Source organism: Mastigoproctus giganteus, chromosome 2 (assembly GCF_048544385.1).
Source record: "Mastigoproctus giganteus isolate SK-2022 chromosome 2, ASM4854438v1, whole genome shotgun sequence".
In the NCBI taxonomy this organism is placed as follows: domain Eukaryota; kingdom Metazoa; phylum Arthropoda; class Arachnida; order Uropygi; family Thelyphonidae; genus Mastigoproctus; species Mastigoproctus giganteus.
The window spans coordinates 209,395,644-209,413,463 of NC_143576.1; the positions used below are offsets into that span (position 1 = coordinate 209,395,644).

The 17,820-nt window shown below is 37.8% G+C and overlaps 1 protein-coding gene across 1 annotated transcript in view; it reads right to left on the bottom strand.

Moving 5' to 3' along the window:
• Window positions 1-17,820, bottom strand: part of LOC150090021 (protein fantom-like) — a 234,503-nt gene that overhangs the window by 86,554 nt on the left and 130,129 nt on the right. Inside the window, exon 16 of the mRNA XM_090390151.1 lies at window positions 12,886-13,026. Within this exon, the coding sequence (XP_090246277.1) occupies window positions 12,886-13,026 (141 nt within the window). The remainder of the gene's footprint in view (window positions 1-12,885; window positions 13,027-17,820) is intronic.

A 17,820-nucleotide genomic window follows, 5' to 3' on the forward strand; every position in this document is an offset into this window, starting at 1 on the left:
GTACAAATAATCATAATGAATTGTCATTTCCAAACATTTCAGGCTATTTCCTACATATACCAGGTGGTTATAAAATAAGTTTCTCTATTCAGGAGACCCTAGGGTCAAAACGGTTAGAGATAGGGTCATGAAAATCAGTGGGTATGTAATTTAGGGTATGGGGAAGTGATTTGTAGAAGAAAAAAAAAATTGTTCACATTTTCGCCACCAGGGGAGAAATTGATACTGTAAACATGAGATTGAATATTTAACTTAGGATTAGATTTTAATATCAGAACTTAGAAATCTACGGATATTGTTCTATGTGCTTTCCTTCACTTGAGATGACATTCTGAAAACGGAGGACTGTGTGCAACAGTTTCGCATAGCGTCTCTTTGGGGATGTTGGCTACATGCTGTTTAATGCTTGCTTTCAAATTGACAAGTGTCTGTATGCCGCTACGGTAAACTCTGTCTTTCAGGTATCCCCATAGCCAAAAATCACAGGGATTGAGATCTGCTGATCGGGCTGGCCACAACTGCAGAAAGTCTCTAAAAATGATGCGATCAGTTGAACAGAGCAGTTCCTACACTTGTCGAACAACGTGGGGAGGGGCACCATCTTGCATAAACACTAAGGTCTCCAAGCATTGCCTTTCTTGCAGAGAGGGAATAATGTGATCTCTTAGAAGAGCGCAGTACTGTGCACTAATTACCATACACCTTATGGGGCCATGTGGTGTAGACTCTTCAAAGAAAAATGGTCCGATTATAAACTCTGCTGTGAATTCACACCATACTCTAACGTATGGACTTTGTAGTGGTCTTTCATGCACAGCAGGTGGACAAGAAGTTCCCCATATTCAGCAGTTTTGCACATTTACAGCCTCACAAAGGGTGAAATGTGCTTCACCAGACCACAAGATCATTCGAGTCCATGAATCATCAAGTTCCATAGAGCAAAGTCATTCATTGTTGCTGATCACAAGACTTTAATTCTTGCACTACGTGAATCTTGTACGGAACCAGCATAAAATTATTTGAAGCACTTATTTGAAAATTATTTGAAGCGCTTATAGTAGACCAAGGCTTTAGTTCTTGCACTATGTGAATCATGTATGAGAACCAGCATAAAATTATTCAAAGCACTTTACGTACTGTAGAGCAAGGCAGGTTCAAGTCTCTTGACACTCCTCTGGCACTACTGACTGGTAGTGTTTCACATTCTCACCACTGCAACTATCACTTCATCCACTACCTCCATTCCAATACGTGGTCATTCCCTGTTTGGAATTACACCTAACTCCCTGGTCGCTTCAAATTTCTTTATTAGTTTTCAAAGCCCCACTGATGTCAAAGGTCCTTTACGCAAACCTTCAAATTTCCGATATTCACATACTGTTGCATTAGCGTTACTATTATTCTGGTAGAATAGTTTTACTAAAAGAGCACATTCCTTTTTTGTCAGAGCCATAATTATTGACGGTGGCACTAGCCTTTTTGCTTTTATCTAACAGGATGCCATTTGTGTAAGCAGCATGTCTTGAAGTAAATGACAACTTTTACATATGTGCAGCGCCGCTTTCCCCCCGGTGGCGGAGATTTGAACTAATTTTTTTTCTCCTACAAATCGCTTCCCTATACCCCAAATTACAAAGGAACTGGATGCAAAAAATAATTTTGATATCATGTATTTGAATTTCAGGAAAGCTTTTAACACTGTTGCACATGGAAGACTATTGTACAAATTGGAGCAGAATGATATTAAAGGTAAGTTGCTACAATGGATAAAAGGATGGTTAAGTGGGAGAAGACAGAGGGTGGTAATCAATGGGTGCTGCTCTTCGTGGACTAATGTTATTAGTGGAGTCCCACAGGGTTCGGTGTTGGGTCCACTGTTGTTTTGTATATTTTTCAATGATATTGATGAAGGTATATCAGGCTTAATGTCGAAGTTTGCAGATGATACAAAGGTTGGCAGGGTTGTTAATGACAGTAATGGCAGTGTGCTACTGCAACAGGATCTAGATAATTTGGGCAGATGGGCTAAGAAGTGGCAACTGAAGTTTAACCTTGACAAATGCAAAGTAGTGCATATGGTTAGAAGTAACCCCAGAGAAACGTACCAACTGTGTGGTACTACACTTAAGGTGGTAGAAAATGAAAAAGATCTGGGAGTAATTGTGCAGTCAGATATTAAGTTTTCTGAGCAATGCAGACAGGCTGCCAGGGCAGGTCATGGGATTTTGTCAATAATATATAGGAATTTTGCTAGCAGGGAAAAGGAGGTGATTGTCCCTCTGTATAAGGCAATGGTCAGGCCATGCCTTGAGTACTGCGTACAGGTCTGGAGGCCTCATTTTAGGAAGGATGTAGATTTGCTTGAGCATGTACAGAGAAGGGCAACAAGATTGGTGAGGGGAATGAAGGGATCCTCTTACCAAGAGAGGCTTAAGTTCTGCAAATTGCAGTGGCTGGAGACTAGGCACCTGTGCGGTGATCTGATTGAGGTGTATAAGGCCTTGAATGGGTTGAGCATGCTGAATTCTGATGGGATCCTTCCACTTGTTCAGATTACGAACCTAAGGGGGCATAAATTCAAATTAAGAAAGGACAGATGTAGAATAGATGCGTAGAAATTTGCCTTTAGCCAGCGGGTGGTTAATTGCTGGAACAAACTTCCATCTGTCGTTGTGGAAGTTGATAGGTTGAATAAATTTAAGGAGGAACTGGACAGGCATTTGGAGGGAATGGTGTGATTTTTTTTTTTTTTTTTGGCTGATGCTGCATAAGCTCATACACTTGCTTTCTTGCATCACATGCCATCACTACTACTACTACATACCCACCGATTTTCACAGCGCTATCTCTAACCATTTGACACTAGGGTCTTCTGAACAGGGAAACTTACTTTATAATCACACAGTATATATTTTTAAATATTTTGTTATGCATTTAAATTCTTAAAGGTTTTTTTAGAAAAAATGTGTATTTGTGTCTGTTGACACTTTTAATTGACCAATAAGAGGCACTTTGCCAATGTCTCCAAAATACACTGAAATTTGTACTCTTCCTTGGAAATGATCCGGTCTGTTTTTTTGCTCAGTAAAGTAGCCTTTACCCTTAGGCGGGCATAGTTGCAATTTACATTACATCAAGGGTATATGAGTCATTATGTCTGCTGGCAATGGGTTTCTTTTTAGTTGTATGTGTACAGTATTTATTAAAAGAGTGATACTGTTAATCCCTAGTTCTACTACAGCCAAGATTTTGGGTTGACCTACTTTCAATTCTAAGAATTGAAATTCACTTGTAACACTTTCTAACTGCTTCTTTGCTATATACAATACTTACCAATAATTTAGAAACACAGGTAAGGGGAATGCTTACACATCATTAATAGAATGAGAATTGCCTGTGACAAAAGTGACAGTCAGTTCTAATTTTTTAATTTAAGTAGAGGTTTTGGAATTTAATTATTTTTTAATTTAAGTAGAGGAATCGATATTTGTTTTGGAATTATATTAACTATAGTAAATCAAAAATTTATTACATTTTCTTTTTTTTATATAATTAATTTAATAATTATTTTGGATAATTATTAATATTGAATTTTGAATCTGAAAGTTTATTTTTTTTTATTATTATGAAACTTCAAAGTAATGCTAGAGATTTTATTTATATAAGAAGTTTCAATCAGAGTGTGGTAAAAATCGGTTCTTTGGGAAAAAAATCGGTCTCGGGTCGGGCTGTCTAGACTTCAGGCTGGGCCGGGTAAAAATAAAAAATTTAGGCCCATGCAGACTTCTAATCTCCGCTAAATTCCTTCATATGAGTACTGGCCAACTTTTGACTTTCGAAAAGCTAGATTCGATTGAGATTTCGAAAAGCTGCATGGAGTTCTTCACAAAAAACAGGAGAAAAGCAAAAAATTTTTTAAAGTCCACAAATTAAATTTCAATAGCAAAATACACATTTTATTATTAATATAAAAGCAACAGGATTGTTTACTAGTACAGAATGCTTTTAAACTTTAGCTTACTTAACCTAATTATTGAAGATGAACATAAAAAAGGCACATGGGGTGGACGGGATCTATCCAATTATATTAAGGGAGGCAGCAAAGGAGGTAAGCAAATCCTTAGCCCCAATTATAAGCATATCCGTGGATTCAGGGGAGGTCCCTATGAACTGGAGATGTGTGAATGCATTCCCAATTCATAAAGGGGGATCAAAAGGTAACATGAGTAATTACAGACCTGTTAGTTTAACAGCTGATCTAGGGGAAATAATGGAATCACTGGTTAAGAAGTACTGCAGGCTGGACAGGCATGCAGTTATATTGCAATCACAGCATGGATCTGCAAAGGGGTGGTCTTGTCTAATCAATTTGAGAGGTTACCATGATACAGTGACCAAGGAACCGGATGCAAAAATAATTTAGAAACTGGAATAATTTAGCATTAAGGGCAAGTTACTGCTACAGATAAAGGGGTGGATAGGTGGAAGAAGACAGAAAAGTAGTTATCACTGGGCACTGCTCTTCATGGACTAATGTTATTAGTGGAGTTCCCAAGGGTTCAGTGCAAGGCCCATTGTTGTTTTCAATATTTATCAATGATATTGATGAAGATACATCAGGTTCAATGCCTAAGGTTGCAGATGATACAAAGATTGGTAGGGTGGTTAACAACAGTCATCAGGGTGAGCTACTGCAACGAGATCTAGAAAAATTAGGTTAGGTTAGCGCTGAGAAATGGCATTTGAAGCTTAACATTGACAAATGCAAGGTACTGCATATGGGTAGCAGTAACCCCAGAATAACTCATTAACTGTGTGGTACTACATTCAGGGTAGTAGAGAATGAAAAAGACATGGGGCACAATTGTGCAGTCAGATGTGAAATTTTCTGAGCACTGCAGGCATGGTGCCAGGACAGCTCAGATTTTGTCAATGATATACAGAAACTTTGCTAGGAGGGATAAGGAGGTAATTAGTCCTTTGTATATGGCCATAGCTTGGCCACATCTTGAGTACCGTATACAGGTCAGGAGGCCTCACTTTAGGAAGGATGTACATCTGCTGGAACGGGTACAGAGAATGGCAACCAGACTGGTGAAGGAAAGAAAGAGTGTTCTTAACTAGAAAGGCTTCAGTTCTGCAAATTGTAGTGTCTTGAGACTAGGCACATATAGGGAGATCTGATTGATGTGTTTAAAGCCTTGAATGGATTGAGTCAGTTGAATGTTAATGACATTCTTCCACTTGCTGAGACTACACATATGAGGAGCGTAAATTCAAGTTGAGGAAGGATGGTTGCAGGATAGATGTGCAGAAGTTAATCTTCAGCCAGCAGGTGGTTGATTGTTGGAACAAGCTTCCATCCGTTGTGGAAGTGGATGGGTTGAATAAATTCAAGGAAGAATTAGACAAATTCTTGGAGGGTACAGATGGGTGAACTGTGTAGGTTTTTTTTTTAACGATGCTATATAAGCTTGCTTTCTTGCATCTTTGCCAATACTACTACTACTAACATTTTTCTGTCTGCAAACATCTGTTTGGACTGTCTAATTGGACCAAATGATTAGATGCTTCAAGAAAGATACTATTGCAGACGTCACACATTGTCAGGAATGATAAGTCAAAGTTCTTCCATAACAATGGTCCTGTTGTATAGACTTGGTGGTCAGGAGCATTTCCAAAGCTTCACAAGAAGAGATCTGAACTCAGTTTTTGTTTTTCTAACCTGGCTGAATATTCCCTCATATTCAGTACAGAATGTAAAATTCCTTGGCATTTTAGCAATTCCGCACTGCCATGAGGAATTGCTAAAATGCCAAGTATGATTTGAGATAATGTGTTACATTTCAAGTTTCCTTACACATTAGTCAGTTCTCCAAAAACAACTGACCAATTCTCTCTTTTTTCATAATAGCATCCATTAGGTTCTCATGCTAAAATTGATATAAATGATGTGCAAAATATCTATTTCTTTACCTCTACCTTCAAAGATACCAAGTACCACAAATTTTCCCCCCTTCCGAAATCGATTTATTTCAATTTGGTTCAAAAAGCATCCTTCTAATAGCTTTACTGGATTATGAATTGGTTCTCCAAATGCAATTATATTTTGGTTAAAGCTAAATGATATTTAACTTAAAGCATCCAATAACCCAGTTGGGCTTGTTATTTGTTATTTGGTTTTTAGGAGCATTAGCAACTAAGGCCATATTGCTCCGTGAATATGCGGTGGTCATTCCCTGACCTTTCCGCATCCTCCTTATTTAGTGGTGACGGGCTCGAACACCGGTCTAATCAAGAAGCGTGTGCTATGCACTGCTGCTCCTTCCCATCTGGCTACGGAGGCGCCGACCCAGTTGGGCAACTTGCTATCTGTGAATTCTCTTTGGAGTAAGCAGACTTTCAACTGTTAAGAAGAAACATGCTTCGGTCTTAGGAATTTGTGATAGAAAGTTTCTGGCTACCAAACTAAGCCCACAACGTACCAAATTTATTCTTAGTCATATAGTTTTTGCTATGATTGTATTAAATATTTTGTTTTAACATCTCACTGTATTGTATCAGCATACAAATAAATCACTTTGGCAGTACAATGCGTAAACTTGCACTAATGCTTTGCGCGCGCACACACACGCACACACACACACACACACACACACACACACACACACACACACACACACACACACACACACGTGCCTATTGCCTTTGCCACATCTGTATATATGTAACAACTTGACTCCCAGTGAATGGATTTTCATGAAATTTTATATTTATTTTTTTAGAAAGATTTGTCAAGCCACCCCAAATTTCATTAAAATTAGACAAACAGAAATCTGGCAATTAGTATTTCTTTTTTACATACAATTTGTATGAAAAAAAAAATAATAATAAAAATAATAATTAAATGTAGTTTCAATGCAGTACTGTCAGAATTTTGACAGCCATGCATGCTTTTCATGTATTATTATGTAAGACTTGTGAACATGGTAAAGAGGACACACGTATATAGAGAGAAAAGAGATTTAAAAAAAAAAGTATATGGGAGAAGAGGAATAAATATTATTCTAATAATAAATAAATAAATAAATAAATAAATATTTATTTATTTAATATTTATATAAATATAAATAATATTTATTTATTTATTTATTTATTTATATATATAAATAAATATATATATCCTGTTGTATAGACTTGGTGGTCAGGAGCATTTTCAAAGAGCTAAAAATAAATAAATAAATAAATAAAATAAAGGAATAAATAAATAAATAAATAAAGGAATAGAGGAATAAATAAATAAATAAAAAAGAATAAATACAGCTGTAATTAAATTAAATGGATAAGTTTAGAGAAAGTAAAACTACAGTTTAATTAACTGTTCTATAAAGTTATAATCTTGGAAATTAATTGATAAGAAGATAATTATATTTACTGTTCACTTCTATTAATTGTAGAAAAAAAATTAAATTAATTTAAGAAAAAATATCAATCAGGTCTGAAATATAATACACTACGCACATTAACTAAACTTATTTTTGTTTTTCTAATATATGTATAAAACAAGTTTTACCACACGAACCTGTTTTTATGTTCAAAGCATATTCGCACCTGCCTTTATTGGTCTTTTATAATTATGACTGACAAGGAAGGTGGCTTTTACCAACTTATTGATAGGGGAGGACAGTGTTTTGGCTTGCATTTCTAGACTATTGGCAGTAAAATTGAAAACAAATAAAACTTTCTTTGAAATCAAATCTTTAAATACATATTACTCTACCATTAAATATCTGGACAGCTGCATATCTACAAATAACTTATTTATAGGAAAACTAATAATGTGAAAATTTTAGCCTTTAAGACAGCTTCTAGTCTTCATGAAACACTCACCACCAAACTTTTGTAAATGTCTTCTGATATTTTCCACCATTCAGCCTTCAAAGCAGCAACCAGTTCAGCTCTGGTTTTGGGCAGAGTCTCTTCACATGTACCTGATGATCCAATGCGTCCCAGAGGTTCTCTATGGGATTGAGGCTAGGGCTGTGGATTGTTAAGTCCAATTTTTCAATCCTCATGTCCTCAAACCAGTCTATCATAATGACAGCAGTATGACATGGAGCACTGTCCTGCTGATACAAGTATGGCCATTCCCTAATGTGCTACCACAATGTAGGCAATGTATTATTATCCTTGGTATTGATGGTTTTGTCCTAACAACCAATGGTCCCAGAGCAAACTATGAAAAACAGCGCAGACCTTCATGCTGCATCTCCCAAACTTCATTGTCAGGACAATACAGTCAACCAGGTAGCTTTTCTGGGAATCTGCCATACTCAGGCATGACTGTCAGACTAGCAAACCAGATACCATGACTCTTCACTCCAAAGCACAGCTTTCCTTTGGTCTATGGACCAAGAACAGCAAGTCTTACACCAAGCTAAATAACTTCTGTCATTAGTCGAGGTGATTAGTGGTTTGTAGACAGCTGTATGACCCTGGTGACCCATATCATGTAGCACCCTGCATGCTGTATTGGTGCAGACATATGTCCCAATCACCTCACTGAGAGCTTATGTATGCTGCAACAATGCTGACCTGCATCCCAAGCAGACAATCCTTTGCAGGGCTCTCTTGTCATATTCCGTCAGCTTCAGAGGTTTCTGGGTCGTTTCACAACAGTTTCAGCACTAATCTGTTTCCATTTTCAGCTCACATCAATTCCTGACATTGGAATGTTCAGAGTACATCATACAGACCCATTGCTTATGTGGCACCCTATTATCATCCCACACTGTATTTCTGTTAACTCCGTCAATCATGGCACCTCGTATTCACAACTGTGTCAGAGTCTCCTCGAAAGCCTAGGAGCATATTTATTGTTGTGTTTGACACATGGTACTTGGGTAGAATATGAACATCAATGAAGGGGTGTCTGGATGATAAGGCAGTGTATTAGCCTTTAATAAACTTTAAGTTCTTTTATTAATCTTTATTGCTTTCTATACAGAGAAAGGATAACATCTTTGGGCCATACGTATGTATATGTGTTTCATTAAAAGTGAAACCCGTGGAATGAAGTTTTTTTTTAATTCTAATTTTAGTGCAGTTTTACTATTTTTTGCAAAAATAAAAACATGGAGGGAACTAGAAACTATTGTACCAACTCTAGTATAATGGTGAGACAGAAATGGGGTCAAATCAAGTTAATAAGATGGATTCTCTATTGTAAATCCAAAGAGTTATCAGATGTATGTATATCATGCACTAGATTCAGGTGTAGGTTAGATGCCTTCGAAGAAATTAATATGAGGAACCCATCAAGCTTTCAGCAGCCCAACTCAACGCCAGAGCTCACCCTTGTGCATCAGGCAACACAGCAGCAACCTTCAAGGCAGAATGTGCGTCCCACAGGAGTTAGTTACTGTCAGTGACTCTATTGTCAGGGAGACAGGTAATATACTGTGTAAAAGGGATAGATGGAATAGGACCAGGGTATGTCTGGCAGGGGCAAAAGTTGATGATGTTGTAGAGCAGATATCATCTTTTAAGGGCACAACGGTGATATTGTTGTACACGCTGGCACTAATGACATTAAGGGTAGGTCAGCAGATTTACTTAACAAATACAGGTCAATGTTGAAAAAAAGTTGTGAGTTAGGTTTAAATTTGAAAGTATCTACAATTCTGCCAGGACATGATTGGAGGGATTATATGATGAGAGCCTTGACAATCAATTCGGCCCTGGAGGGATTGTGCAAGGCTCATGGAGTAGAATTTTTTTCAGCGTGGTCTGTGCATATTAACAGGAGAGACTGCTTCTACAGGGATGGCATACACTTAAATAGAAGGGGTGTTTACAGATGCTATCAAGGTAGCGTTAGGTGGGTCGGAAAACTGCTAGCTTGGGGAGATTCACAGACTAAAAGGTTAAAAGTAGCCACAGGCAGAGGTGAAGGTGATTCTTGCACTAATTCTATTAGAATGAGAAGTGGCCTGGAGGGTGGGATGCTGGGGGTTTCAGGGACTGATGGCAGTAATGAAACAAATAAATACATGGGCTGTGTTAGGGTAATTAAGAATAAGAATAGGTGCATGTATACTTGCATGTACACCAATAGCTAGAAGTATAATAAACAAATTTGATGAATTTGAAGTGCTGGGAATATGCGGTGGTCATTCCCTGACCTTTCCGCATCCTCCATATTTGGTGGTGACGGGCTCGAACCCCGGTCTAATCAAGAAGAATACATTGTGCTATGCACTGCTGCTCCTTCCCACCTGGCTACGGAGGCACGCTGATATTGTTGGAATATCAGAGATGTGGTGTCACACATGTTAGGAAAGCAGAATTGGAATTTGGGGAGTACAATGTGTACAGAAAGGATACACATGATAGGAAGGGAAGAGGGGATTATGCTGTTAATTAAGAAACACAAACTCTAAGGAAGTGCATCCAGTTGACATAGATAGACAGTGCAATTTTGAGTCAGTTTGGTGTGACATAAGCACAGGGAAAGCAAAAATAAGAGTAGGAGTGTGTTATAAGCCTAATGACTCTAATGAGTACAATGAACCATTGTACAGAGAAATAGAATGGGACAGTAAATCAGAATGTCTTATAATGGTGGATTTTAACTTCCCAGATTAACTGGAACTTGTGATTGGTCACTCGCACAATAGCAAGACTTTTGAGGATTTATTGGATGATTGTCTTATACAGCAGCATGTTCGAGAGGTAACCAGAGAGGGTAATACTCTTGATCTGGTTATCAGCAGTGATTATTCGTGTATTAAGAATTTGCAGATAAAGGAACCAATAGGTGGAAGTGATCACAGTGCACTGATGTGGGATTTACTTAAAGATATAATTACCATCAGGTGTAAAGTGAAAGGCTTTTGCTTCCATAAAGGTAACTACAGTGGTTTCAGACAGTTTTTAAATTCTGTACAGTGATGATGTCACCAACAGCAAATTATAAGTGGGAAGCATTCAAGGAATTAATCGTGAAGCTACTAGGCTTTTCATACTGATTAAGAAGTATTGTTCAAGGTTTAGGCCTAAATGGATGTCAGATGAACTAATGAGACTCGTGGCAGAGAAGAAAAATGCATGGGATGTATATAAAGTATCAGGTGACACAGAAGCCTATGGCAGATATAAGCTAGTCTGTAATCAAGTCACAAAGGAGGTTAGGCAAGCAAAGGCTGTTTACGAGAAATCCTTGGCAAAGGATGCAAAGAAAAACAACAAAGATTTCTTTACTTATGTAAACTCTAGAAGGAAGAGGATGAATCAGTTTGGTCTACTTGATGTTGGTGATTTGACTGTTGACGATCCTGCTCAGATAGCTGACAAACTGAATGAGTATTTTGCATCTACATTCACACAAGGACTTATTATGGGAGGAAAATGCCAGAGGTTTATCAAAGTCTAACAGGTTGCTTAATGATTATATAATAACTGAGAGCAAAGTGTAGGAGAAATTGTTGAAGTTAAACATAAGAAAGGCACCTGGGGTTGATGGGATCTCAAAGGAGGTGGCAAAGGAACTAAGTAAACCTTTAGCTATAATTATCAGAGCACCCTTGGATCCAGGGAAAGTCCTGGATCCACTTGCTTTCTTGCATCACATGCCACTACTACTACTACTACTACTATTTTGCTAGCAAGGAAAAGGAGGTGTTATCCCTTTGTATAAGGCAATGGTCAGGCCATGCCTTGAGTACTGCGTACAGGTCTGGAGGCCTCATTTTAGGAAGGATGTAGAGTTACTTGAGCATGTACAGAGAAGGGCAACAAAATTGGTGAGGGGAATGAAGGGGTCCTCTTACCAAGGAAGGCTTAAGTTCTGCAAATTGCAGCGACTGGAGACTAGGCACCTGTGAGGTGATCTGATTGAGGTGTATAAGGCCTTGAATGGGTTGAGCACGCTCAATGCTGATAAGATTCTTCCGCTTGCTCAGATTACAAACCTGAGGGGGCATAAATTCAAATTGAGGAAAGACAGTTGTAGAATAGATGTATGGAAATTTGCCTTTAGTCAGCAGGTGGTTAATTGATGGAACAAACTTCCATTTGTCGTTGTGGAAGTTGATAGCTTAAATAAATTCAAGACGCAACTGGACAAACTTTTAGAGGGAATGGTTATGTGAAATTATTTTTTTTTGGCTGATACTACATAATCTCATACATTTGCTTTCTTGCATCACATGCCTCTATTACTACTACTAGTATTGCTATATTGTGTTTTCATTACATTTAGCAATAATAAAAATAATAAAAGCAAAAATCCCAATTCTATTCAAAGAAATCTTTACATATGCATCCATGTGAAGAGTAAAGCATATGCTAATATTATTAAGATGATGTTATGTAAAGCTATCTAGTGTTCAGCAACCAAATTATGATTATAGAAAAATAACATTTTATGGGAAAATTACATAACGCTACAACAGTTTAGCAAACATTTGTGTCCAAAACAAAACCATGGTGTATGTACCAAACACCGTCAAGTGGTTAACTTAATTAAATCTTTATAATTGTTAGTTATTACAATCAATTACTAGAAACTCTGTTATGAAACAAATATATATATATATATTTTTTTATTTATTTATTGTACTATGTAGTCCAGGCCATCTTCTCCATCAATCCCACAACCTATTTACACTGCTGTACCACTAATCAATGCTGATGTACAATTATCCGATATTTCCCTCATAGGGGATCAATTTGTTCTCAATATAATGTCCTTATCACAATGAGAACAAATTGACTGAAACAAATAGCAGGAAAAGGACTTAAATATGTAGTAAGTTTTTACATATATAATGAATAAATTTAGCTAATACATTCAGCCAAAATTAACTAACATTCAGTTCTTACTTGTTTCAGCTGTTGCTCTATATCTTTATTACTGCTGACTGTTACATCCTGGAGAAAATCTAGCTTTTGATCCACTTTCTCTTTTCGTGCTTTTATTAGTGCCAAGGCTTCTTCCAATTCAGAAAAATCTATTTCTCCCTCCTTATGAATATAAATAATGGACAAGTATATATGAATGAAAATACATTAAGAACATTGTTTATTTATATAACACCATAAGTGTATAAATCACTAGGGCACTTAGGGTGTCATGACAGCCCTAAGTGTCACATCGTGTCCCAAAGTGTATCAACAAGTTCTTTTTTTTTTTTTTTTTTTTGTTTGGTAGTTGTTGGCACATCAGCTTCTGTGGCCATAATGCACCTCCCACGGTTTTTGCAGTACTTTGATCCAAGCCCAAGGCGGGATTTGAACCCGCAACCTTTAGTTTGCCAGGCAGGCACTTTACCCACCCGGCTAGCCCAGTCGGCCAACAAATTCTGGCATCATAGCAGCATTGTTTTTACATGTACTGATGTAACTGATTGATTAATATACAAGTGTTGAGCAATACATTAAAATTTTACAATGTTTATTTCTTAAGGTGTTTTCTGCACAGTAGCTTGTAAGCTTTGCACTTGTTCTTTCACTTTGAAAGCTAATATCTGACACAGCTAATTTCAGATAGCCTTGGTTAAGTTTGGGCTTAGCATTGCTCATCTTTTCCCTGTGTTTTTCTCTCTTTCTTATTCTTGATTACATGTTGCCAAAAACAAAGGAAGTTGCATACCATTGCATCTACTGTTAACTTAAGAATAAGAAACAAAAAGGGATGGGATGTCAAATAATTACAAAATTATGGATGGAGATGTCAAATAATATTTATTACAGACATAGTGTATTGTGTCAAAAAAGTTTGGAAAGCACTGCATTAGGGCATATATCTTTTGTAACTCTAAATCTTCCACAGAATGTTATGCTGATATCTTCAAAAACAGTAATTGATAACATGGTGCATTATCATTAACAATAAATTCGAAAAAAATAAAAATAAGAAAAAAAATTAAAAATAAATACATATACACTCAGTGATCACTGAATTATGACCACCTACCTAATACCATGCTGGGCCACCATTCACATGAATACCAACTGCTTTTCACCTAGACATTGATGCTACTAGATGTCTGAAGATGTCCATAGGGATCTGCAACCATGCTTTCCATGTTGTCAGAACAGATAACAGTTGCATGTCCATCTGCTTCCCATTCCAAAGATTTTCAACTCAATTAAGGTCAGGAAAATTTGGAGATCAATCAAGATGGGTAATAATTGTCACTGTGTTCCTCGCACGAGTGGTGCGAGGAACACGCACCACTCGTGCACAGTGCAGGCCCGATGACACAGCCCGATGTCTTGGAAGATCCTGTTTCCGTCCTGGAAAAAATGCAACATGGCAGGGTGCATATGGTATCCTAAGAGCTGCTGTTAGACCTCACCAGTGAAAAATTGGCACTTATGCACCAGGGGGTATTAGTTCTTGATAGCAAAACATGCTTCATATTAAGCAACCACCACCACCTGCCAGGATAGTGAGCAATTACCACTGCTGTAGCATATGACACAGGCTGTGTATTCATATGCTAGCAGCACGCACAATGGGTCAATGGACTTGAATTGCTTGTGCTACACACAAAAGGGGTCCATCGGCGTGTTGCACCAGGTGGATTAATTTGACCAGCACCAGTCCTCCAGTGTGCACTGACACCACAACATTCGCTGTCGACAATTATCAGTAGTGAGGAGAAGGTGTCTCTTAGGTGGTCTGCTGTCAAACCCCACATGTATGGTGCATTTCATTTGGGATAGTGTTCTTGCATTCCCCATATTGTATTGTGATGTCAACTGTAATGCAGAGACCTAGTTTAACATTTAGACTGTACAATGTGCAACACCCTTCACATGATGAACATCCATCTTGCATAATCCTTTACAGTTCTGTCAGTGGGAAGTGGTTTGATCTGTTTGACACCATTCTTTGTACACTGTAACCACAGTGGGCCATGAGCACTGACAAGACAATGCCATTTCCAATTTGGAAGCAGCTGACACACAAGCTCCTACAAACCCTTTTGAAACTTCGTGATATCTTTAATATGGCTCATAATTGTTACTTTATCACTCTGACTTGCACTACCAAATGTAAATTACCATTGCTCTAGCATATGAATATACGGGCTGTGTAAGGGTAACTAAGAGTAAGAAAATATGCGTGTACATTAATGCCAGAAGCACTGTAAATAAACTTGATGAATTTGAAGTACTGATTAAATAATCAAATGCAGATATTGTAGGGATAGCAGAGATATGGTGTCACTCATACATGAGTGATGCTGAATTTGAATATGGAGAGTACAATGTATATGGGAAGGACAGACAGGACAGGAGGGATGGATGGATTATGCTCTTAGTTACTACAGCGACATGGTGTATTTTCTACAGCGACATAGTAACCAGTGCAATGTTGAGTCAGTTTGGTGTGATATAAGCACTGGGAAAACAAAATTGAGAGTAGGAGTGCATTATAGGCCTAATGGCTGTGATGAGTATACCAAACGGTTATACAGAGAAATAGAGTGGGCCAGCAAATCAGAATATCTTATAATGGGAGCTTTTAACATTCCAGATGTTGACAGGAATTTGTGGGTTGGTCACTCACACACTAGCACAGCATTTGTAGATTTTTTGGATGACTATTTTCTACAGCAGCATATTAAAGAGGAGACAAGAGGAAGCAATACTCTTGATCTGGTTATCAGCAGTGATTCTACATGAATATAGAACCTGCAGGTAAAAGCCCCACTGAGTGGCAATTAAAGTGTAGTATGTGGAATTTAATTAAAGACATAACTACTGTCAAGGGTAAAGGGAAAGACTTCTGCTTTCATAATGGCGACTACAGTGATCTCACACAGTTTTTGAATTCTATGCAGTGGGACCAGATGATGATGTTACCAACAGCAAATTCTAAATAGGAAGCATTCAGGGAAGTAATCATAGAAGATACTAGGCTTTTCATACAAATTTAGAAATACTGTTCAAGACTTAGACCTAAATGGATGTCAGATGAACTACTAAAACAAGTGGCAGAAAAGAAAAGTGGATGGGATGCATATAAATTATCAGGTAATTCAGAAGCCTATAGTAGATATAAATTAGTCTGCAATCAAGTCACAAAGGAGGTTAGGCAAGCTAAGGCAGACTGAGAAGTCGCTGGAAAAGAATGAAAAGAAAAGCAGCAAAGACTTCTGTGCTTATATTAACAGTAGAGGGAAGGGATTGAATCACACTGTGCCACTTGATAACACTTCTCAGGTTGCTGACAAATTGAATAAGTATTTTGCATCTATATTCACACATGAGGAATTCTTTAGGGGAGGGGGATGCCAGAAGTTTATCAAACTCCAATGGGGAGCTAAATGACTTTGTGATAACTAAAAGGAAAGTGGAAGAGGAATTGCTGAAGCTGAACATAAAAAAAAAAAAAAAAGGCACCTGGGATGGATGAGATCTACCCAATCATATTAGGAGAGACAGCAAGGAGATAAGCAAGCCTTTAGCCATAATTATGAGAGCATTCTTGGATTCAGTTGTAGTCCCTACGGACTGGAGATGTGCAAATGTATTCCCAATTCATAAAGGAGAATCAAAAGGTAACATGAGTAATTACAGACCTGTTAGCTTAACATCTGTTCCTGGGAAAATAATGGAGTCACTGGTTAAAGACGTAATGCAAGAATATCTGGACAGGAATGCAATTAGACAGTAGTCACAGCATATATTTGATTCAGTGACCAAGGAACTGTATGTGAAAAATAATTTTGTTATTATATACTTGGATTTCAGGAAGGATTTTGATACTGTTGCATATAAAAGAGTGCTGTATAAACTGGAGCAATATGGCATTAAGGGTAAGTTACTGCTATGGATAAAGGGATAGTTCTTGAAGAATACACATAGTGGTTATCAATGGGCACTGCTGTTTATGGACTAATGTTATCAATAGAGTCCTCCAGGTTTCAGTGCTAGGTCCATTTTTGTTTTCAATATTTATTAATGATATTGATGAAAGTATATCAGGTTTAATGTCAAAGTTTGCAGATGACACAAAGGTTGGCAGGGTGGTTAGCGACAGTAATCTGGGTGAGCTAATGCAACAAGATCTAGGAAAATTGTCTCAATGGGCTGAGAAATGGCAGTTAAAGTTTAACATTGAAAAATTTAAGGTACTGCATAGGGTAGCAGTAATTGCAGAGTAACTTATCAACTGTGTGGTACTACATTAGCATAGTGGAAAATGAAAAAAGATCTGTGGATAATTGTGCAGTCAGATATGAAATTCTCTGAGAGGTGCAGATATGCTGCCAGGACAGCTCGTGGAGTTTTGTCAATTATATACAGACTCTTTGCTAGCAGGTATAAACAGGTGATTATCCCTTTGTACAAAGCCATAGTTAGGCCACATCTTGACTGTATACAGGTCTGGAGGCCTCACTTTAGGAAGGATGTAGATTTGCTGGAACGGGTGCAGAAAAGGGTAACCAGATTGGTGAAGGGAACAGAAGTGTGCTTTCACCTAATAAGGCTTCAATTCTGCAAATTGCTGCTTTTGTAGACTAGGCTCTTTGATCTTCTCTGGCTTAAAATCTCTCTACCTCATTGTGTCAGATTCATCTGTTGTCTCTACCGTTCTCCCAACTCCACTAATCACTTGGAGCTCTTTGACTTCCTCTCTTTGCAACTTGACTTTCTCCAGTCAAACTTTCCTAACAGTGAGGTAATTTTTCTGGTGATTTTAATGTTCACAACTCCAGCTGGCTTCCGTTTTCTAGTCACACCGACTCAGCAGGTCGAGATGCCGAGGCTTTTGCAATTACTAATGACCTAGCACAGATT